General features: G+C 49.3%; 1 protein-coding gene across 7 annotated transcripts in view; it reads left to right on the forward strand.

Moving 5' to 3' along the window:
• The first annotated feature begins 267 nt into the window (after positions 1–267).
• The window catches only part of FBN3 (fibrillin 3), a 153,870-nt gene continuing 131,268 nt past the window's right edge, over positions 268–22,869 (forward strand). For 5 of the 7 annotated variants that reach the window (XM_083421307.1, XM_083421314.1, XM_083421313.1 and 2 more), the window contains exons 1-3: positions 268–356; positions 14,412–14,680; positions 22,114–22,196. In XM_083421307.1, coding sequence (XP_083277433.1) covers positions 14,505–14,680; positions 22,114–22,196 — 259 coding nt within the window. In that variant the 5' untranslated portion in view covers positions 268–356; positions 14,412–14,504. Of the gene's footprint in view, positions 357–14,411; positions 14,681–22,113; positions 22,197–22,531; positions 22,584–22,645; positions 22,758–22,869 lie in introns of those variants that run through there. The other 2 variants (XM_083421308.1, XM_083421309.1) reach the window with 2 other exon arrangements.

Genomic DNA, 22,869 nt, shown 5'->3' on the forward strand with positions numbered 1-22,869 from the left:
CAAGGAGACATTAGGGAGACGGCAGCCCCTGCTTTTGAAAGCCCACCCCCACCGGCTAAACCCCCCCACCTTATGCCCCCTCACTGCCTTCCACCAAGCCTTGAAGTTACAAACTTTTGGCTGAAGAATGTAGCCTTCCTCCCTCTCTGCCCCCTCCTCTTCTCCCTCCTCCCCACCCAGCACCCCTTCTCAAGCTGCAAGGACCTCCCTCCTGCCCGATTTGGAGGTCGCTCTCCTCCTTTTCTCCAAAAAGGCTGCAAATTTCCCCCCCTCTTTCTCCCCCCCCCCCTCCTGCCCGGCTCAGAACTTAAACAAAGAAATCCACCGCTCATCTTTGGAATTCTAGGACCAAGAAGGTATCTGTAAAACTTCTATCTATACTTTTTGTTTAAAACATCGCTCCAGATTATGTCAATGGTTTTTGGTTAGGGGTGGGGGTTGTTGGCGGCGGAGGGGGGACGGGACGGACACCCGCCAGGAAAACTATTCCAGTGACTTTTGCAAACTGGGCGGGTGGGTTTTTCTTTGCTGCGCCGTCCTTTGTCGCCCCTCTCCCTTCTCTCTGCGCCCCCCCCCCGTTTTCTTTGTTCACTTCTGACATTCCTCAGCCCATCGTCTTTCTTCCCCGATCCCACCCAGGGGGAAGGCTAGCAAGCCAAGAGAGCCCCCCGCTTTCGAGATACCGTTCTCTCCACTTTGGGGGGATGCGTTGGGGGTGCTTTTGGGAATGACAAGAAAGCCCAATTCTCCCACCCCCCAACAACTCAAAACTTTCTAAGGGGGCTTCGAAAGAGTTTCCCACGGGCACCAAAACAAGAAAACTCGCGCTGGCGGCGGGATTTTCCGTCTTCTTGTCCCGGATCGCAGGAGTGAGTCTGTCTGGTTTCCAAAAAAATTTAATTTTATTTTTTTTAAAGCCAGCCTCCCTCTCTCGTCCTCTCCCTCCCCGCACCATTGACAAGGAGGTTAGATTCTGTTCTCTCTCTTCCGGGCGTGACCGCGGAGACCTAAGCTGAGATTTCGAATGGGGATGTGGCGGGACACAAGCGCTTTCCCCGTGCGAGTACATCTAGATGCGCGTCGTCGTGCGCCCTGGCGCACGGCTCCCATTCAGTGGCGTAGCGTGGGGGCTGCAGGGGGGGGGCGGCCGCACCGGGCGCAACATCTGGGAGGGGGTGCGCTCGCAGCTCTCTGCCCCTACTAAAATCCACCGGTTAGGGGGCGCAAATTATTTGCCTTGCCCCGGGTGCTGACAACCCACGCTACGCCACTGCTCCCATTCATTGCGCGGGGACTTCTTGTGCCGGCGTGTGTGTGTGGTTGTGTCGCTCGCTTGCGTGGAGTTGCTGCATGCCCTGCCTACCTTAGATTGCTCTGGGGGTGCCGCACCCACACCACCCCCATTCCGCGTGGTGGCCCCGGATCGCGCGCCACCCCCCGAGCCCTGGAGCAGACAAACGCAGCGCATAGCTGGGCAAGGCAGATCAGGAGGGGTCTCTTTGTTCCTCTTCACGCTTCCTCCCCCTGCTAATTTTTAGGAGGGGGGTGGGTTAAGCTTTCTCACATGTTGCTCCGACAGCCTCTGGCATGCCTACCCCCCCCCTCGGTGCTGCTGGGAGAGGTTTGCAAAATGGGTGACACCTCCCCGGGTTCCCTGGGAGTTGTATATGCGGGAACTGTTCTGTTTGCAACTTGAATAAAATATTTTTTTCGGGGGACAATTAAGCCCCGCCCTGCATGATATGGTGCACCATTGGAACGGCAATGTCCACTAACTTTGGGGGCCCCAGCACCCTCAAATATTTTATTGGGGAGGACCGAGGCGTTGCCTTCTATGGTTTGCGACATCGACTAGTTTTGTTTCGGGGGCGCGCTCTTGGTGAGTTGCGGGGGGGGGGAGAGGGGATGTTGGGGGTTTGATGAGGATGGTGGGGGTTCCCTGCTTCTGATGAGGAGCGTAGAAATGGGTTGCACATCAGGAGCAAAGTTTGTGGGGGGGGGGAGAAAAAAGCTCCGAGGACATTCCTGCGCTCCTGCTCTGCCCGCCAACCGCCCCACACGTCCAGGGTGTGGGGAGATTCTCACGTGACGAGGCTCCCATGCGTGGAGTGCCCTTGCGGATCAAACTGGAAGAGGGGCATAGCCCAGTGTGTGTGTGTGTGTGTGTGTGTGACTGAGGAGGTATTGGTTTTCATCACAGCATCTCTAGAATGCAGCCACCAGGACCAACAATCTGACTCCGTCTAAGACAGCTTCTGAATCACTCATGAGGACTGGAACATAGGTAGGCAAACTAAGGCCTGGGGGCCGGATCCGGCCCAATCGCCTTCTCAATCCGGCCCACGGACGATCCGGCAATCAGTGTGTTTTCACATGAGTAGGATGCGTCCTTTTATTTAAAATGCATCTCTGGGTCATTTGTGGGGCCTGCCTGGTGTTTATACATGAGTGGAATGTGTGCTTTTATTTAAAACGCATCTCTGGGTTATTTGTGGGCCATAGGAATTCGTTCATTCCCCCCCTCCAAAAAAAATATAGTCTGGCCCCCCACAAAGCCTGAGGGACAGTGGACCGGCCCCCTGCTGATAAAGTTTGCTGACCCCTGGACTAGAATCTTAGGTCACTCCCGGACGATCTGTTCCATGAGCATGCAGCCTGATAAAATAATAACATGACACAACAACAACAACAACAACAACAACAACAACAACAATAATTTATACCCCCCCCCCAATCTGGCTGGGCTTCCCCAGCCACTCCGGGCGGCTTCCAACAAAATATTTAAATACAGTAATTCATCAAACATTAAAAGCTTCCCTAAACAGGGCTGCCTTCAGATGTCTTCTAGTATCGTTCACCTTCCTCCGTTGCCTTCTGGTTGGGCTCATCGCCAGCTCTGCCTCCTGCAGCCAATCGGAAGCCGTGCCTTAGTTTCCGAACATTTTGGAAGTCGAATGGAATTCCGAAGCGGATTCTGTTTGACTTCCAAGGTACCACGGTAGTCCAATCATTTTAAAGTCCTCTTTCATTGCAACTACTTCCCATTTCTGTGCATACAGAATTCTGGCTGCAGTGGCAGCAATACATAAACAATATAACCAGCTTTTTGGGGGACCACGTCACCTTCATCTTGGCAAAGACGATCCCATCCTTTCACCTTCCTTTAGCATAGGCTTTGGCTCACTTCTTTGAGCAACCTTGGATTTACCGTATTTTTCGCTCTATAAGATGCACCAAACCATAAGATGCACCTAGTTTTTGGAGGAGGAAAACTAGAAAAAAATATATTCTGAATCTCAGAAGCCAGAACAGCAAGAGGGATCGCTGCGCAGTGAAAGCAGCAATCCCTCTTGCTCTTCTGGCTTCTGGGATAGCTGCGCAGGCTGCATTCGCCCCATAAGACGCACACACATTTCCCCTTCTTTTTAGGAGGGAAAAAGCGAGGCTTATAGAGCAAAAAATATGGTACTCGGATTACTATGCACTGTCTCAGACAGCGGCGAGGGCAGTAGGCCAAGGCCTGGGTTCAAATCTTCATGTAGTTCTGAAGATCGCTTTGCTAGGTGATCTTGGCTGAGTCAGGCTCTCAAAGTAGTCTAATCTGCCCTGTAATATGGCTTTTCTTCCTGCCCCCTAAAAAAGCTGAATTAGTTTTTTGCCTGGGCAATTAGCGTCGGAAAAAATTCAGCTTGCATCGAGACATTTTCTGATGCCCCGGAGAGCCATCTAATTTAGCATGTTTACTTTACTTGCATTTTGTAAACAAAGCTAAAAGCTACGGGGAAGGGGGAAAATGCTTTGCGTATTATTGTTTGTGCAGTTGGAACCCATTCTTTGTTAATTATGACATTGATTCCCCGCCCCCTGGAAAAATTAACGGCTTGGGGAAATGTCCGGAAAATTCTCAGTTTCGGAAAAGCGACCACCCCGCAGAATGAAGCCTAGCTCACAAGGTTGTTGTGATGATAAAACTTACTGTTTTTTTGTTTGCAAGAGAAACTATAGTCTTTTTTATCATTGCAAACAAACAAAGCAGACTGCCTTCTTCCATGGGTACAGAGTCAAGCCATTGGGCTGTCTATACCACACTGAGAGTACTTGATCTTTCTCTCTCTCTCTTGGCTTAAGAGAGACCCCAATTGGTCTCTAGTACAAGGCGGGTGGCACCGTGGGTTAAACCATAGAGCCCAGGACTTGCTGATCAGAAGGTTGGCGGTTTTGAATCCCCGTGACAATGGGGTGAGCTCCCGTTGCTCGGTCCCTGCTCCTGCCAACCTTGCAGTTTGAAAGCACGTCAAAGTGCAAGTAGATAAATAGGTACCGCTCCGGAGGGAAGGTAAACGGCGTTTCCGTGCGCTGCTCTGGTTTGCCAGAAGCAGCTTAGTCCTGCTGGCCACATGACCCGGAAGCTGTACGCCGGCTCCCTCGGCCAGTAAAGCAAGATGAGCACCGCAACCCCAGAGTCGGCCATGACCGGACCTAACGGTCAGGGGTCCCTTTACCTTTACCTTTACATGTCTCATTTAGTACAACCTTCAAAGCAGAAACCTCCATCTTCCACCATCTTCCAAGGATGTCCGTTCCACTGTTGAACAGCTCTTGCCATCAGAAAGTTCTTCCTGGAGTCTTCTTTCATGTAACTTGAAGCCACGGCTTCGAGTCCTCCCCTCCAGACCAGGAGGAAACAAGCTTGCTCCATCTTCCATGTGGCAGCCCTGTAGATATTTGAAGATGGCTCTCATATCTCCTCTTTTCCAGGCTAAACATGTCAACTCCTTCAACCGTTCCTCATCAGGCTTGGTTTGCAGACCCTTGATCATCTCAGTCACCCTCCTCTGCACACCTTCCAGATTGTCAACATCCTTCATAAATTGTGGTGCCCAGAAATGGACACAGTATTCCAGGTGTGCCTGGAGAAGAGGAGGTTAAGGGGTGATATGATAGCCATGTTCAAATATATAAAAGGATGTCACATAGAGGAGGGAGAAAGGTTGTTTTCGGCTGCTCCAGAGAAGCGGACACGGAGCAATGGATCCAAACTACAAGAAAGAAGATTCCACCTAAACATGAGGAAGAACTTCCTGACAGTAAGAGCTGTTTGACAGTGGAATTTGCTGCCAAGGAGTGTGGTGGAGTCTCCTTCTTTGGAGGTCTTTAAGCAGAGGCTTGACAACCATATGTCCGGAGTGCTCTGATGGTGTTTCCTGCTTGGCAGGGGGTTGGACTCGATGGCCCTTGTGGTCTCTTCCAACTCTATGATTCTATGAGGTGTAGTCTGACCAAGGCAGAATATAGCGGGACTATGACATCCCTTGATCGGGAAATTAGACATTAGGGTTTTGTTGCTGCTGCATCACACTGTGGACTCATGTGAAGCTCGTGGTCCACCAAGACCCCCAGATCCTTTCAACATGTACTGCTAGAACGCCAGGTGTCACCAATTTTATATCTATGAAGCTGGTTTTTTTTCTGTTTAAGAGTAGACTCTGACATTGGCCACTCTTGATGGTCACCTTGAATTCTGATTCTGTCTTCTGCGGCATCAGCTACCCTTCCCAGTTTAATAACAATAACAATAATAACAACAATAATAAATTTTATTTATACCCCGCCCTCCCCAGCCAAGACCGGGCTCGGGGCGGCTAACAGCAGATATAAAACAATTGATTGAAACACAGTGGTACCTGGGGTTAAGTACTTAATTCATTCCGGAGGTCCATTCTTAACCTGAAACTGTTCTTAACCTGAAGCACCATTTTAGCTAATGGGGCCTCCCGCTGCTGCCGCTCCGCCGGAGCACGATTTCTGTTCTTATCCTGAAGCAAAGTTCTTTAACCCGAGGTACTATTTCTGGGTTAGCGGAGTCTGTAACCTGAAGCGTCTGTAACCTGAAGCGTATGTAACCCGAGGTACCACAGTACAATTTAAAAATCAAGATTAAAATACAACATTAAAATGCAGCCTCGTTTCAGCAGAAACTCAAGAACTTTTTGGGTGATGAAAACGTCAAGTCTTCACCAAGGCTAACTGTCCAGACTACGTGGGGCAGAAAAAAGCCAGGGAAGTCCCCAAGTAGGAGTTCGATCACAGAAGGAAAAAGGGGAAAGGAAGAGGGAGAGAAGGAATCAAATTAATTCCAAGCTAAAAGCCAGGTGGAACATCTCTGTCTTACAGGCCCTGCGGAAAGAAATCAGATCTTGTAGGGCCCTGGTCTCATGAGACAGAGCGTTCCACCAGGCTTTTGGCTGAAAAGGCCCTGGCTCTGGTTGAGGCTAATCTGACTTCCTTAGGGCCCAGGACCACGGTTGTTGTTGTTTAGTCATTTAGTCATGTCCGACTCTTCGTGACCCCCTGGACCAGAGCACAACAGGCACTCCTGTCTTCCACTGCCTCCCGCAGTTTGGTCAAACTCATGCTGGTAGCTTCGAGAACACTGTTCCACCATCTCGTCCTCTGTCGTCCCCTTCTCCTTGTGCCCTCCATCTTTCCCAACATCAGGGTCTTTTCCAGGGAGTCTTCTCTTCTCATGAGGCTGTCAAAGTATTGGAGCCTCAGCTTCAGGATCTGTTCTTCCAGTGAGCACTCAGGGCTGATTTCCTTCAGAATGGAGAGGTTGGATCTTCTTGCAGTCCATGGGACTCTCAAGAGTCTCCTCCAGCACCATAATTCAAAAGCATCCATTCTTCGGTGATCAGCCTGCTTTATGGTCCAGCTCTCACTTCCATACATCACTACTGGGAACCGGAACCTCTAGGGTGTTGCTATTTATGTACCTTAAGGTCCTCCGTGAAAACGAGCCAATCTGAAATCAGCTGAGGAGGGTATCCTGATCAGAACCCCCCAGGTCAGATCTGGGCTGTTCTGCCTTCACAGGCAAGCCTCACACCATCTCTGTCGGGGTTTCTGTCTCGCTGAGGTCTGGGAGCTAAGCCCCTCTCAGATTTCCTTTCCTTGGGAATCCAACCTAGCCAGAGCTGCAATGATTGACTGGAATGTCCATTCGTTTTTCGTTTCCTTTCTTCTTAACGTCTTCCATGCTCCCCGTCACGTTAATCCCAATTCAGAGAGGCGCGTCGTGAGCTCAAAGGGATTCCACAGCAAGATAAACTGGGGGAGAGAAGCGGAGATGTTTACTACGGCTGCCCAAATTGGGAAGAGGGAACGGACAGGCATGTCTTGAGCAGATAACCAGAGCTTCTCAAAAATGCGTTTGACTGTGATAGTGGTCCCACATGACCGAGAGCGCCTGATGAGATCCATTTAAGAGGGAGATGCGGGTGGTGCTGTGGTCTAAACCACTGAGCCTCTTGGGCTTGCCGACCAGAAGGTCGGCGGTTCGAATCCCCACGACGGAGTGAGTTCCCCTTGCTTTGTCCCAACCCAGCAGTTTGAAAGCACGCCAGCGCAAGTAGATAAATAGGTACCACTGCGGCGGGAAGGTAAACAGCGTTTCCGTGAGCTCTGGTTTCCATCACGGTGTTCTGTTGTGCCAGAAGGGGTTTAGTCCTGCCGGCCACACAACCCGGAAAGCTGTCTGCGGACAAACGCCAGCTCCCTTGGCCTGAAAGCAAGATGAGCGCCGCAACCCCATAGTCGCCTTTGGCTGGACTTAACTGTACAGGGGTCCTTTACCTTTTACCTTACCATTTAAGAAAGAGAAAGAGAGAGACTTTTGATCTCCCGGTAGCACAGGGCAGAAAACTATATACAGTGGTACCTCGGGTTACAGACGCTTCAGGTTAGAGACTCCACTAACCCAGAAATAGTCCTTTGGGTTAAGAACTTTGCTTCAGGATGAGAACAGAAATCGTGCTCCGGCGGCAGCGGGAGGCCCCATTAGCTAAAGTGGTGTTTCAGGTTGAGAACAGTTTCAGGTTAAGAACGGACCTCTAGAACGAATTAAGTTCTTACCCCGAGGTACCACTTTATACGAAGAATTGTAGAATTGTAGAGTCGGAAGGGACCTCGTGAGTCATCTAGTCTGACCTTTGCAATGCTGGCGTCTTTTGCCCAAGGTGATGCTTGAACCCATGTGCCTAAGAGGCTCATGCTCTACCAATGGAGCTAAATGATGATATGTGACTTAGAGGGTCTGATGAGATCAATTTGCAAGAGAGAGAGAGAGAGAGAGAGAGAGAGAGAGAGAGACCTCTGTGGAAGCAGAGTCCATCCAGTGGCGTAGCATGGGTTGTCAGCACCCGGGGCAAGGCAAGTAATTTGCGCCCCCTAACCCTAACCCCCAGATGTTGCGCCCGGTGCGGCCGGCCCCCCCTGCACCCCCCACGCTACGCCACTGAGTCCATCACTTTCCGAGGGAGCACATTCCACTGTCGAGTAGCTCTTGCCAGGCTGTCTTTGGCAGTTATCAGGGATGCTTTAACTGAGATTCCCGCCTTGCAAGCGGTTGGACTAGATGCAGACTCTCCAAGCACCCCTATTTTCCAGGGACAGTCCCGGATTTACAGAAGCTGACCTGGTTTCTGATTGGAATGCCCTGCTTTTCCTTAAAGGTAAAGGCACCCCTGACCATTTGGTCCAGTTGTGGCCAACACTGGGGTTGCGGCGTTCATCTCGCTTTATTGGCCGAGGGAGCCGGCGTACAGCTTCTGGGTCATTTGGCCAGCATGACTAAGCCACTTCTGGCGAACCAGAGCAGCACACGGAAACGCAGTTTACCTTCCCGCCGGAGTGGTACCTATTTATCTACTTGCGCTTTGAGGTGCTTTCGAACTGCTAGGTTGGCAGGAGGTGGGACCGAGCAATGGGAGCTCACTCCATCGTGGGGATTTGAACCGCCGACCTTCTGATCAGCAAGCCCTAGGCTCTGTGGTTTTGACCACAGCGCCACCCGCGTTTTCCTTAGGACGTCCCTATTTTCATTAGAGAAATGTTGGCAGGTAGGAAGTTTTGCAACCCCTGAAATCTCTCAATTTCTCTTTTTCTCTGTTTCTCCACATTTTAAGTTAGAGCTGTCCTACGTCCGGAATTTCCTGGACACAGCCAGAATACGGCAGTCGGAAACAGTCTCTGGGTGGAAATTGCTGAAATGTCTGGGAAAATCCGGACTTATGGCAACCCATGTCGGAAATCTAGACTTTTGTGTCCAGATTTTCACTTTTTTGAAATGTGGCAACCCTGCTTTAAGTCCGCTTCTCTGTTATTCCACATCAGTCTGCAAACTATTTGTTTGAAAATCCTCATAAAAACCCAGCAGCCCTCTAGCAACATTGCTACTAAAAATGCACACTTTTGCAAAGAAATTTCTCCTGGTTATGGTGCGCTATTGCAATAAGGTTATGAATACAAGTAGGTGCATTTCTAAGCATGGCTGTACACATTGCTTGACTGGAGAGGTGCATTGCAAAATTCAGGAAACTGCGAATTTTCAAAGGCTAGCAATGTTTGTGCTTTGTTGCGGAGAGTGTAAATTATACTCTGTTTGCCTGTAACTGCAATCTGAATTGAGTTTCTCAGCCATCCCGGCAGACGAAGACTCTAAGGGGCTTGAGACGCCTTTGTTTCGGATGCCATCCAGGTTGTAAACTCGTTGGGTGGTCTTCAGGTGGAATAACAAAGTGCCTTCCAGCTGGAATGTAGGCTGAAGAGGGGAGGGGGCATATGGCAGGAAAACAGTGGGCTGGGTGCTTAAACCCAGGCACATAGGGAGTTGCTTTAGAACAGCTCAAAGCATTTGTCCAACTAGCCCCCTACTGCAATGCGCTCTACGTGGGGCTACCTTTGAAGGTGACCCGGAAACTGTAATTAATCCAGAATGCGGCAGCTAGACTGGGGACTGGGAGTGGCCGCTGGGACCACATAACACCGGTCCTGAGAGATCTTCATTGGCTCCCAGTACATTTCCGAGCACAATTCAAAGTGTTGGTGCTGACCTTGAAAGCCCTAAACGGCCCAGTATCCCTGAAGGAGTGTCTCCACCCCCATCGTTCTGCAAGGAACCCTGAGATCCAGCTCCGAGGGCCTTCTGGCAGTTCCCTCATTGCGAGAAGTAAGGTTACAGGGAACCAGGCAGAGGGCCTTCTCGGTAGTGGCGCCCGCCCTGTGGAACGCCCTCCCTTCAGATGTGAAGGAAATAAGTAGCTATCCTATCTTTAAAAGACATCTGAAGGCAGCCCTGTTCGGGGAGGTTTTTAATATTTAACGCTGTATTGTTTTTAATACTTGATTGGGAGCCACCCAGAGTGGCTTGGGAAACTCAGCCAGATGGGTGGGGTATAAATAATAAATTATTATTATTATTATTATTATTATTATTACAATTATATATTGTCTGCTCTGACTGGCAACCGCTCTCCGGGGATGCAAACAGGGGAAATTCCACACTTGGAAATGCCAGGGATCTTCTAAACCCTAAACCCAGGCACATAGAGAGTTGCTTTAGAACAGCTCAAAGTATTTGTCCATCTAGCCCCCATATTGTCTGCTCGGACTGGCAGCCGCTCTCCGGGGATGCAAATAGGGAACATTCTGCACTTGGAAATGCCAGGGGTCTTCTGCACGCAAAGCTGAGCTGCAGCCTGTCCCAGATAGCAATAATTCACATGGAAAATGCTGATGAGTTTTCATGAGGATGTTAATAATAATAATAGAAAAATAAACCATCAACTAATGTAGAGATGTAAGGGACGCAGGTGGCGCTGTGGGTTAAACCACAGGGCCTAGGACTTGCCGATCAGAAGGTTGGTGGTTCGAATCCCTACGATGGGGTGAGCTCCTGTTGCTCGGTCCCAGCTCCTGCCCACCTAGCAGTTCGAAAGCACGTCAAAGTGCAGGTAGATAAATAGGTACCGCTCCGGCGGGAAGGTAAACGGCGTTTCCGTGTGCTGCTCTGGTTCGCCAGAAGTGGCTTAGTCCTGCTGGCCACATGACCCAGAAGCTGTACGCCGGCTCCCTCAGCCACTAAAGCGAGATGAGCGCCGCAACCCCAGAGTAGGTCACGACTGCACCTAATGGTCAGGGGTCCTTTACAATGTAGAGATGTAGAAATTAAACTGAATTTAAGGCTGGGCGAATGAGAAACAGAACGAAACCCAAACTGGCAGATTTGCAAAACTCCCTAGTTAGGGTCTTTCCCCCCCGGACATTGCTCCCTCACGCACCACCTGATTTCAATGTCAAAAGTTAATTTCACAATCAGAGTGTGGGTTGTTTGCCACAGGCTTCTGTTCCTTTGTTTCTTTCCCTTTCCACATGGCTGATGTGCAGTCATGCGCATTGATGTGCTCCTATGTGCGTCTGGTTGGACTAGATGACCCCGGGTCCCTTCAACTTCTTCTATGGCTCTTTTTCTGATTGCAATGAGACCCCTTTGTGTGGCATTGAGCTGGTGTGTATACAGTGGTACCTTGGGTTACATACGCTTCAGGTTACATACGCTTCAGGTTACAGACTCCGCTAACCCAGAAATAGTGCTTCAGGTTAAGAACTTTGCTTCAGGATGAGAACAGAAATCGAGCTCCAGCGGTGCGGCAGCAGCGGGAGGCCCCATTAGCTAAAGTGGTGCTTCAGGTTAAGAACAGTTTCAGGTTAAGAACGGACCTCTGGAACGAATTAAGTACTTAACCCGAGGTACCACTGTATATGCTCCCACACTCTGGCAAAACACCACACCCCAAAACCATCTTGTTAGAACCGTATTTGTTGTTGTTGAGTCGTTTAGTCGTGTCTGCCTCTTCGTGACCCCCTGGACCAGAGCACGCCAGGCACTCCTGTCTTCCACTGCCTCCCGCAGTTTGGTCAAACTCATGCTGGTAGCTTCGAGAACATTGTCCCACCATCTTGTCCTCTGTCGTCCCCTTCTCCTTGTGCCCTCCATCTTTCCCCACATCAGGGTCTTTTCCAGGGAGTCTTCTCTCCTTATGAGGTGGCCAAAGTATTGGAGCCTCAGCTTCAGGATCTGTCCTTCCAGTGAGCACTCAGGGCTGATTTCCTTCAGAATGGAGAGGTTGGATCTTCTTGCAGTCCATGGGACTCTCAAGAGTCTCCTCCAGCACCAGAATTCAAAAGCATCCATTCTTCGGCGATCCATTCACCTGCGGGGCTTGTAGCCAGGGCTGCTACAACAAACAGTCATGCTAGCATTTGGGAGGCAGAGATGCGAGAGGGCATCAGAGGAAAGAGTGAAGGAAAGAGGGGCAGAGGCTAGTGTTGCCCACAGCACCCCTGACCATCCTTCAAGGCACCCCAGGGTGCCACTGCTCAACGGTTGAAAACCCCTGCCGTAAACCAGTGGCAAAGCTACCGGGAGCGGCATACATTCTGGTCCTGAAAGACCTTCATTGTCTCCCAGGGGAAAAAATTGTGGTCCTGAATGGGGTAACTGTGCCCCTGAAGGACCAGGTGTGCAGCCTGGGAGTTATTCTGGACTCACAGCTGTCCATGGAGGCGCAGGTCAATTCTGTGTCCAGGGCAGCTCCATTTGGTACACAGGATGAGACCCACCCTGCCCGCGGACTGTCTCGCCAGAGTGGTGCATGCTCTAGTTATCTCCTGCTTGGACTACTGCCATGCGCTCTCCGTGGGGCTCCCTTTGAAGGTGACCTGGAAACTACAACTAATCCAGAATGTGGCAGCCAGACTGGTGACTGGGAGCTGCCTCTGAGACCATATAACACTGGTTTTGAAAGACCTACATTGGCTCCCAGTATGCTTCCGAGCACAATTCAAAGTGTTGGTGCTGACCTTTAAAGCCCTAAACGGTCTTTGCAAAGTATCTCTGAAGGAGCGTCAGCTCCAGCTCCGAGGGCCTTCTGGCAGTTCCCTCCCTGCGAGAAGTGTGGTTGCAGAGAACCAGACAGCGGGCCTTCTCGGTGGTGGCACCCTCCCTGTGGAACGCCCTCCCATCAGATGCCAAGGCAATAAACAACTATTTTACTTTTAAAAGACAACTGAAGGTGGCCCGGTTTAGGGAAGTTTGTAATGTCTGACGCTGTACAGTGGTACCTCGGGTTAATTACTTAATTCATTCCGGAGGTCTGTTCTTAACCTGAAACTGGTTTTAACCTGAAGCACCACTTTAGCTAATGGGGCCTCCTGCTGCTGCTGCGCCGCAGGAGCACGATTTCTGTTCTAATCCTGAAGCAAAGTTCTTAACCTGAAGCACTATTTCTGGGTTAGCGGAGTCTGTAACCTGAAGCATATGCAACCTGAAGCGTATGTAACCCGAGGTACCACTGTATTGTTTTTAATATTCGGTTGGAAGCCACCAAGAGTGGCTAGGTAAACCCAGCCAGATGGGCGGGGTATAAATAGTAAATTATTATTATTATTATTATTATTATTAATTATTACACGTCTCAGGTGGAATGGCGTGCCACCCGCGGGGTGCATGGCATGCAAATCTGGGGTGTGTGCGGCGAGCGCCGAACGTCCCAGGGGGTGGGGGCTGCTGCGATGTCAACCCCCCCGCCCGATGGCACCTGAGGCAAACCGCTCCCCCGCCCTCTTTGTCCGCCAGTGCCCTAAACAGTGGTTTATTAAACCATCGTGAACCATGCATTGTGTGAACCAGGCCGTTGCATGTTTTTGCCAGTGATTTTATCAACACAGAACCGAATTGTATATTGTTTCACGTCAACATTCCTCTCTCTTTTCCGCGGTGTGTTTATCGATGCGCAGATGTGCATGATTAAGGAACTGCCGAGAGGGAAATACATGCATTGTACAAGATTTGGTATATATATATATATATATATATATACACACACACACATATATATACATATATAGAGAGAGAGAGAGGCAACAGAGGCAGATTCTCTGAGCTCCACTTCCAAAGCAAAGCCAGTCATTTAAATAAGACAAAGGCACAAGGCCACTTTAAGGGACGCGGGTAGCGCTGTGGGTTAAACCACAGAGCCTAGGACTTGCCGATCAGAAGGTTGGCGGTTCGAAAACCATAGCTTTTACTATACGGACCTTTGTTGGCAAGGTGATGTCTCTACTTTTTAAGATGCTGTCTAGGTTGGTCATTGCTTTCCTCCCGAGAAGCAGGCATCTCTTAATTTCGTGGCTGCTGTCACCATCTGCAGTGATCATGGAGCCCAAGAAAGTAAAATCTCTCACTGCCTCCATTTCCTCCCCTTCTATTTGCCAGGAGGTGATGGGACCAGTGGCCATGATCTTCGTTTTTTTGATGTTGAGCTTCAGACCATATTTTGCGCTCTCCTCTTTCACCCTCAATAAAAGGTTCTTTAATTCCTCCTCACTTTCTGCATCTATATCATCTATATCTATATCATCTATATCTATATCTATATCTATATCTATATCTATATCTATATCTATATCTATATCTATATCTATATCTGTGTGTGTGTGTGTGTGTATATATATAATGGACCATGAAGCACTTGAGAAGTTCGGGACCTTAACTGATTTCTTTTCCCTTCCAGCTCAGAAAAGTAAGTTCTGATTTCCTGGTGTTGGGCTGCAGAGACCCTCCCGCTGGACCCAAGGCATTGGTGCCCTGATTCCTTGCACCCATTATGGGACCCCTGTGGGTGACCCGCTTCCTCCTGGGGTGCACGTCCCTCGCCTTCTACCAAGAGTTTGCCAGCGGACAGCATGACGGAGACCTCCAGCCCGACAGATTTGCAAGCAGCTACGAGAGCAAGCAGCCCCCCAGCAGAGTGAGGCGAAGAGGCCACGACACTTTGAGAGGGTAAGCCATGGGTAGGCAAACTAAGGCCCGGGGGTCGGATCCGACCCCATCGCCTTCTAAATCTGGCCCGCAGATGGTCCGGGAAACAGCATGTTTTTCCATGAGTAGAATGTGTCCTTTGATTTTAAATGCATCTCTGGGTTATTTGTGGGGCATGCCTTGTTTTGACATGAGTAGAACGTACCGTATTTTTCGCTCTTTTTCCCCTCCATAAATTAAGGGGAAATGTGTGTGCGTCCTATGGAGCGAATGCAGGCTCCTTGGCTTCAGCGATAGCAACGCAAAGCCTCTGAAGCACGGAGGGAGCGCTCTCTCCACGCTCCGGAGGCTTCATGTTACTTTCGCTGAAGCCTGGAGAGCAAGAGAGGTCAGTGCGCACCGACCCCTCTCTCTCTCCAGGCTTCAGGGATAGCCACCTGAAGCCTTCGGAGTGCAGCGGAAAGTCCCGCTGCGCTCCGGAGGCTACATGTTGCTTTCGCTGAAGCCTGGAGAGCAAGACTCTCCCGGCTTCAGCAGAGAGGGAGAGCCGCGCAGCGCCCCTTCAGCCAAGCGGGAGGAGAAATGGAAGGGACTCCATTTCTCCTGCTGCTTCGCTGAAGGGACGCTGAGCAGAGAGGGTCAGATTTTTTTTTCTTGTTCCCCCCCTCTAAAACAAGGTGTGTCCTGTGGAGCGAAAAATACGGTATGCTTTGATTTAAAATGCATCTCTGGGTTATTTGTGGGGCATAGGTGTTCGTTCATTATTATTATTTTTCAAAATACAATCGATGCTCGGGTTGTGAACGTGATCCATGCAGGAGATGAGCCTGGATAGCTCAGTTGGTTAGATCATGGTGCTGATAACACCAAGGTTGCAGGTTTGATCCCTGTATGGACCAGCTGCATATTCTGCATTGCAGGGGGTTGGACTAGATGATCCTCAGGGTCCCTTCCAACTCTACAGTTCTATGATGATGATGAGGAGGCACGTTCACAACCCGCAGTGTTCGCAACCCGCATCTGCACACGTGCGGGATGCGATTCAGCGCTTCTGTGCATGTGTGAAGTGCGATTTAGTGCTTTTGCACATGCGTGAGCGCCGAAACCCAGAAGTAACCCGTTCTGGTACTTCTGGGTTTCGGCGGTCTGCAACCCAAAAAAACGCAACCTGAAGCGGCTGTAACCCGAGGTATGACTGTATAGTCTGCCCCCCCCCCACAAGGTCTGAGGGACAGTGGACTGGCCCCCTGCTGAAAAAGTTTGCTGACCCCTGTATTAAAGCAGTATTTTCACGCCACTGGCGACCAGGATATAGGAGGCCAGCTTACGATTTCAGCGGGGAACGGAAATCATTACGTCACAGTCTTCAAAGAAACAAGCAGGTTTTGTAGATCGGCATGGTGCTGAGGCCAGGAGCGCCAACCTGGCTCTGCCACGACTGTGGGTGCCTGGGGCCATGGGTGCCATGGCTGTGGCACCAAAATTTGTGGGTGCTTGGCACGTTTCCCAGTCTGCCATCTGAATATTATATTCCAAATCTCTTGCCCAGTGCATCATGACTGAATATGTTTTATGGATGGATGGCGGCTAACAGATTGAGGTTGCATCCTGACAAGACAGAAGTACTGTTTTGGGGGGACAGGGGGTGGGTGGGGGTGGGGGACTCCCTGGTCCTGAACGGGGCAACTGTGTCCCTAAAGGACCAGGTGTGCAGCCTGGGAGTCATTTTGGACTCACAGCTGTCCATGGAGGCGCAGGTCAATTCTGTGTCCAGGGCAGCTCCATCTGGTACGCAGGATGAGACCCTACCTGCCTGTGGACTGTCTCGCCAGAGTGGTGCATGCTCTGGTTATCTCCCACTTGGACTACTGCAATGCACTCTATGTTGAGCTACCTTTGAAGGTGACCCGGAAACTACAACTAATCCAGAATGTGGCAGCTAGACTGGGGACTGGGTGCGGCCTCCGAGACCCTATAACACCGGTCTTGAAAGACCTACATTGGCTCCCAGCATGATTCTGAGCACAATTCAAAGTGTTGGTGCTGACCTTGAAAGCCCTAAACGGCCTCAGCCCAGTATACCTGAAGGGGCGTCTCCACCACCATCATTCTACCCAGACACTGAGGTCCAGCACCGAAGGCCTTCTGGCAGTTCCCTCACTGCGAGAAGCCATGTTACAGGGAACCAGGCAGAGGGCCTTCTTGCTAGTGGCACTCACCCTGTGGAATGCCCTCCCACCAGATGTCAAAGAGAAAAACAACTACCAGACTTTTAGAAGACATCTGAAGGCAGCCCTGTTTAGGGGAGCTTTTAATGTTTGATGTATTACAGTATCTTAATATTTTTTTGGAAGCCGCCCAGAGTGGCTGGGGAAGCCCAGCCAGATGGGCGGGGTATAAATTATTATTATTATTATTATTATTATTATTATTATTATTATTATTAGCATTCGTGGAATCATAAAATTGCCCCTTGGCCGAGAAAGCTGGGCAGAGGGCGTTAAAAGCATTAAAGTAAAACCAGCTGTTAGATGGAGGCATCGGAACCCATTAATAAACTTGACAGACATGGTCGTGGGTGGCTCATCCTTTGCAACAAAAGGTGGCTGTTTTTCCTTCCATTTGGTGCTGCAGCTGGCGAGGCGTCGTGTGATCTGCTCTCTTCTTCCCCCAAATGTTTTTGCGCTTAAATTGGTTTGCTGACCATTTCCTGCCTGCGTGTCTCATTCCCCCTGCATTCTGTCGCATTTACGGATTGCTCCCTGAGAAATACAGTGGGACCTCGGTTCTCAAACTTAATCCGTTCCGGAAGTCCGTTCCATAACCAAATCGTTCCGAAGCCAAGGTGCGCTTTCCGATAGAAAGCAATGCGAAACGGATTAATCTGTTCCAGATTTTTAAAATCAAGCCCCAAAACAACAGTTTAACATGAATTTTACTATCTGACAAGACCATTGATCCATAAAAGGAAAGCAATAATCAATGTAAGGTAAGGTAAACGGCGTTTCCGTGCGCTGCTCTGGTTCTCCAGAAGCGGCTTAGTCCTGCTGGCCACATGACCCGGAAGCTGTACGCCGGCTCCCTCGGCCAATAAAGCGAGATGAGCACTGCAACCCCAGAGTCGGTCACGACTGGACCTAATGGTCAGGGGTCCCTTTACCTTTACTAAATGAAATGTAAATTAGAAAAATCTAAAAAAACCTATCTCTATCTATCTATCTATCTATCTATCTATCTATCTGAAAGGAGAATCCATCCCCTCCCAAGGGAGTCTGTTTGTTTTTCTTTTTATATATAAAAAAAGACATGCAAGGGGGAGAACTTTGGATTGGAGGCAGGCAAAAATAGACAAGGAGATGGAATTTTTTTGATCCCTCGGTGGGGGCTGGAGAAGCAGTTGTGTTTTCCATTGCACTCGGATGTACGGTCACATCAAGACCTTATCAGGACACCCATGCCTTGTGACCACAGAGCCTCTGCCTGTATTATAGGTAAAGGTAAACTGGAACGTGTCCAGAGGAGGGCAACCAAAATGGTCCAAGGCCTGGAAACGATGCCTTATGAGGAACGGCTAAGGGAGCTGCGCATGTTTAGCCTGGAGAAGAGGAGGTTAAGGGGTGATATGATAGCCATGTTCAAATATATCAAAGGATGTCACATAGAGGAGGGAGAAAGGTTGTTTTCTGCTGCTCCAGAGAAGCGGACACGGAGCAATGGATCCAAACTACAAGAAAGAAGATTCCACCTAAACATTAGGAAGAACTTCCTGACAGTAAGAGCTGTTCGACAGTGGAATTTGCTACCAAGGAGTGTGGTGGAGTCTCCTTCGTTGGAGGTCTTTAAGCAGAGGCTTGACAACCATATGTCCGGAGTGCTCTGATGGTGTTTCCTGCTTGGCAGGGGGTTGGACTCGATGGCCCTTGTGGTCTCTTCCAACTCTATGATTCTATGTAAAGGACCCACGGATGGTTAAGTCCAGTCCATGGTGACTGTAGGGTTGCAGTGCTCATCTCGCTTTCAGGCCGAGGGAGCCGGCGTTTGTCCGCAGACAGCTTTCTGGGTCATGTGGCCAGCAGGACTAAACCGCTTCTGGCGCAACAGGACGCTGTGACGGAAACCAGATTGCACGAAAACACCGTTTACCTTCCCGCTGCAGCAGTACCTATTTATAGTGGTACCTCGGGTTACATACGCTTCAGTTAAAGACTCCGCTAGCCCAGAAATAGTACCTCGGGTTAATTACTTTGCTTCAGGATGAGAACAGAAATCGTGCTCTGGCGGCACGGCAGCAGCAAGAGACCCCCATTAGCTAAAGTGGTGCTTCAGGTTAAGAACAGTTTCAGGTTAAGAATGGAACTCCGGAACGAATTAAGTACTTAACCTGAGGTACCACTGGTGTGCTTTCGAACTGCTAGGTTGGCAGAAGGTGGGACAGAGCAACGGGAGCTCACCCCGTCGTGGGGATTCGAACCACCGACCTTCCGATCGGCAAGCCCAAGAGACTCAGTGGTTTAGACCACAGAATCCTTTACTATAAGCATGTTCTGTCGTTCTTGGATGTGTGTGTTTGTGAGAGAGAGAACCCCCCTCTTCCTAACCCCCCACCTCCAGCCCATAATGTAAACATATAGCAGATGTATTGATACAAGAACTACGAGCAAAGGTATGTCTGAGGCTGTGGTCCAGCCCACACACATCTTGGGACAAAGCCGCGCTGGAACTGGCGCTGAATGCTCCCCGGTGAGCATTTTCAGGGTCATGCTGCTGTGCAATGACTCGTTCCCAAGCCTTTTCTTGGCTCGGAGGTTAATCCCCGTTGAGTTCAAGGAGGTTTACTCCCAGGTAAATGCAGGGAGCCTTGCTGTCAGGGGAGTCTGCAAAGCATCGCGAGCTAAGTCGGCCGATCACAGCTAGGGATGTAGCTCAATTGCATTTGAAGGCCTGGTTTACTCTTCCCAAAACATTGTTGTTTACTCGTTTAGTCATGTCCGACTCTTGGTGACCCCCTGGACCAGAGCACGCCAGGCACTCCTGTCTTCCACTGCCTCCCGCAGTTTGGTCAAACTCATGCTGGTAGCTTCGAGGACACTGTCCCACCATCTCGTCCTCTGTCGTCCCTTTCTCCTTGTGCCCTCCATCTTTCCCAGCATCAGGGTCTTTTCCAGGGAGTCTTCTCTTCTCATGAGGCGGCCAAAGTCTTGGAGCCTCAGCTTCAGGATCTGTCCTTCCAGTGAGACTCAGGGCTGATTTCCTTCCGAATGGAGAGGTTTGATTTTCTTGCAGTCCATGGGACTCTCAAGAGTCTCCTCCAGCACCAGAATTCAAAAGCATCAATTCTTCGGCGGTTAGCCTTCTTTATGGTCCAACTTTCAGCTGTCAACTTTTCCCTTTTCTTGCGAGGAATCCTATTCGGAATAAGGGAATTTCCCTTTAAAAAAAGGGAAGCGTTGACAGCTATGTCCCAAAACAACACGGGAACTGAAGCACAGGAACGATGGAAGGAGATGGGTATGTTTAGCCCGGAGAAGAGGAGATATGAGAGCCATCTTCAAAGATCTAAAGGGCTCTCACACAGAGGATGGAGCGAGCTTGTTTTCTCCTGCTCTGGAAGGGCAGGACTCGAACCCATGGCTTCAAGTGACAAGAAACTCAACATCACGAAGAACTTTCTGACAGTGAGAGCTGTTCGACAGTAGAACGGTCTCCCTTGGGATGTGGGCAGACTGCCTTGGAGGTTTCAAAGCAGAAGTTGGATGGCCATTTGTCGTGGGTCCTTTAGTTGAGGTTTCCTGCATTGCAGGGGGTTGGACTAGATGACCCCTGGGTCCCTCTACAATTCTATGGTTTTCAGATTCAGATACTTTATTCGGCTATAAGCCCACAAGGTAAAACCAATCAATAAATAAAGTAGCATTTTACATTCTAAAATATCAACTAAAATATTTCAACGCGTAATCTCCTTCACGTTACGTACCATCTCTAGATATACCATATTGTGGCCTTGAGTATAAGGATGGTGGATAAAGTTTACTAGATTTTTAATAGTCATGCAGCATTCCATGAAGTCTTTTATATGAAAGAACTGGATTCAGGAATCTGGCAACCTGTAATGTTCTATAAGAGTCAATGTCCTGGAGTAGATAGGCAAGATGTAATTCGGGTGGTTTAGGAACAGTTTCCAAAATGATTGAACTCAGAATCCTTGATCGGGGAACAAAATATAAAGGACAATTAAACAAGATATGATAAAGGGATTCTATTGATTTGTTGTCACATGCACATAAAACAGAGGTTTTACCGTTAGAAAATCTATTGCTCAACACGTTTGAGGGGAACACATTAAATCTGGCTCTAACAAAAGCGAATCTATGCGACGCAACTCTATGATTTTATGATTCTGTCTCCTCGAAATTCACACTTATTCCTTATCATCTTTTTAAACTTTTCAAAAACAAATAAATTAACACATACGTTTCAATACATAGTAAAACCATTATTTTTGTTGACTTCCCACCCCCTTTTCCATTCTGTTTTTATTTCTCTCCCTCTGCTGAACCCTGTCTTCTCTCTCTTCTTTTGAAAAAATAATATTTTTTTGATTTTCACAAAAGAAAAGAAAGAAAAAAATACACAAAAATGATAAAAAACAGTTAAAAAACAATTCAATTTTCATAATATGTCTTGCATTTGCTTGTTTCTCGGACCTCCCCACACCTCCCCTCTTTGTATTCCAATTCAATTTATTTATTCAGCAAATCCTTTCCCTCTACCTTATCCTTATCTTAGTCTTAATATATTATGCCTTTAAGTTTTCACCTGTTAACATTCCATTTTTACATATTCCTTCGTACCGTTGTTACTAAAAGCCCCTTAACCTCAATCCAACATCATTCTAACATTCATTAATTTTATAATATTTCTGTAAATAGTCTTTAAACTTTCTGTAAATAGTCTTTAAACCCTGTCTTCTCTCTCTGATGTCTCAACAACGCTGCTGTAACCTTTAAGTTCTCCTGATGCTCATAGAACGGAAGGCACCCAAAGGTCATCCAGTCCAACCTGCTGAAATGCAGGAATCACGGCTGACCAATCCCTGGCAATGGGTTCAATGGCATGCAACAGGCCCTAGGGTCTCCAGGTCAGAGTCGGAAATCGCCTTTGCCTGAAATCCCAGGAAACTGCTGCCAGTCAGATCAGTCTTGGCTGCAAGTTTAGGAGAGCCCAATGTCTGCCTTGAGGCTCCAAGGAGCTCTTGCCGATCAGTGTAAGTGATGCTAAGGTGGACGATGGTCTCACTCAGCGTCAGGAAGTCTCAGCTGTTTGCAGTTGCTCTGAACAACCCCAGAGACAGGTAGCATCCAGGTAAACGCCGCAATCTGCCCCACCTACAGGTTTGTTGGCCGCTGCAAGCAGGGAGCAAACGTTCAGCTTGTGACTCTCTCATTGACTTTCAGGCCCAACGTCTGCGGATCACGGTTCCACTCGTACTGCTGTCCAGGATGGAAGACCCTCCCTGGTGGGAACCAGTGCATTGTCCGTAAGTATGAGCCAGGGTTATGTCTCCCTGGTGGGAACCAGTGCAATGTCCATTAGTATGAGCCAGGGTTATGTGTCCCTGGTGGGAACCAGTGCATTGTCTGTGAGTGTGAGCCAGGGTTATGTCTCCCTGGTGGGATCCAGTGCACTGTCTGTTAGTATGAGCCAGGGTTATGTCTCCCCGGTGGGAACCAGCGCACTGTCTGTGAGTATGAGCCAGGGTTATGTCTCCCCTGTGGGAACCAGTGCATTGTCCATGAATATGAGCCAGGGTTATGTCTCCCCTGTGGGAACCTGTGCATTGCCTGTGAATATGAGCCAGGGTTATGTCTCCCCTGTGGGAACCAGTGCATTGTCCGTGAGCATGAGCCAGGGTTATGTCTCCCTGGTGGGAACCAGTGAATTGTCTGTGAGTGTGAGCCAGGGTTAGGTCTCCCTAGTTGGATCCAGTGCACTGTCTGTGAGTATGAGCCAGGGTTATGTCTCCCCTGTGGGAACCAGTGCATTGTCCATGAGTATGAGCCAGGGTTATGTCTCCCCGGTGGGAACCAGTGCATTGTCTGTGAGTATGAGCCAGGGTTATGTCTCCCTGGTGGGAACCAGTGCATTGTCCATGAGTATGAGCCAGGGTTATGTCTCCCTGTGCATTGTTCGTGAGTTTGAGCCAGGGTTAT

This window comes from Podarcis tiliguerta, assembly GCF_965153285.1.
Source record: "Podarcis tiliguerta genome assembly, chromosome: 18".
Classification (NCBI taxonomy): domain Eukaryota; kingdom Metazoa; phylum Chordata; class Lepidosauria; order Squamata; family Lacertidae; genus Podarcis; species Podarcis tiliguerta.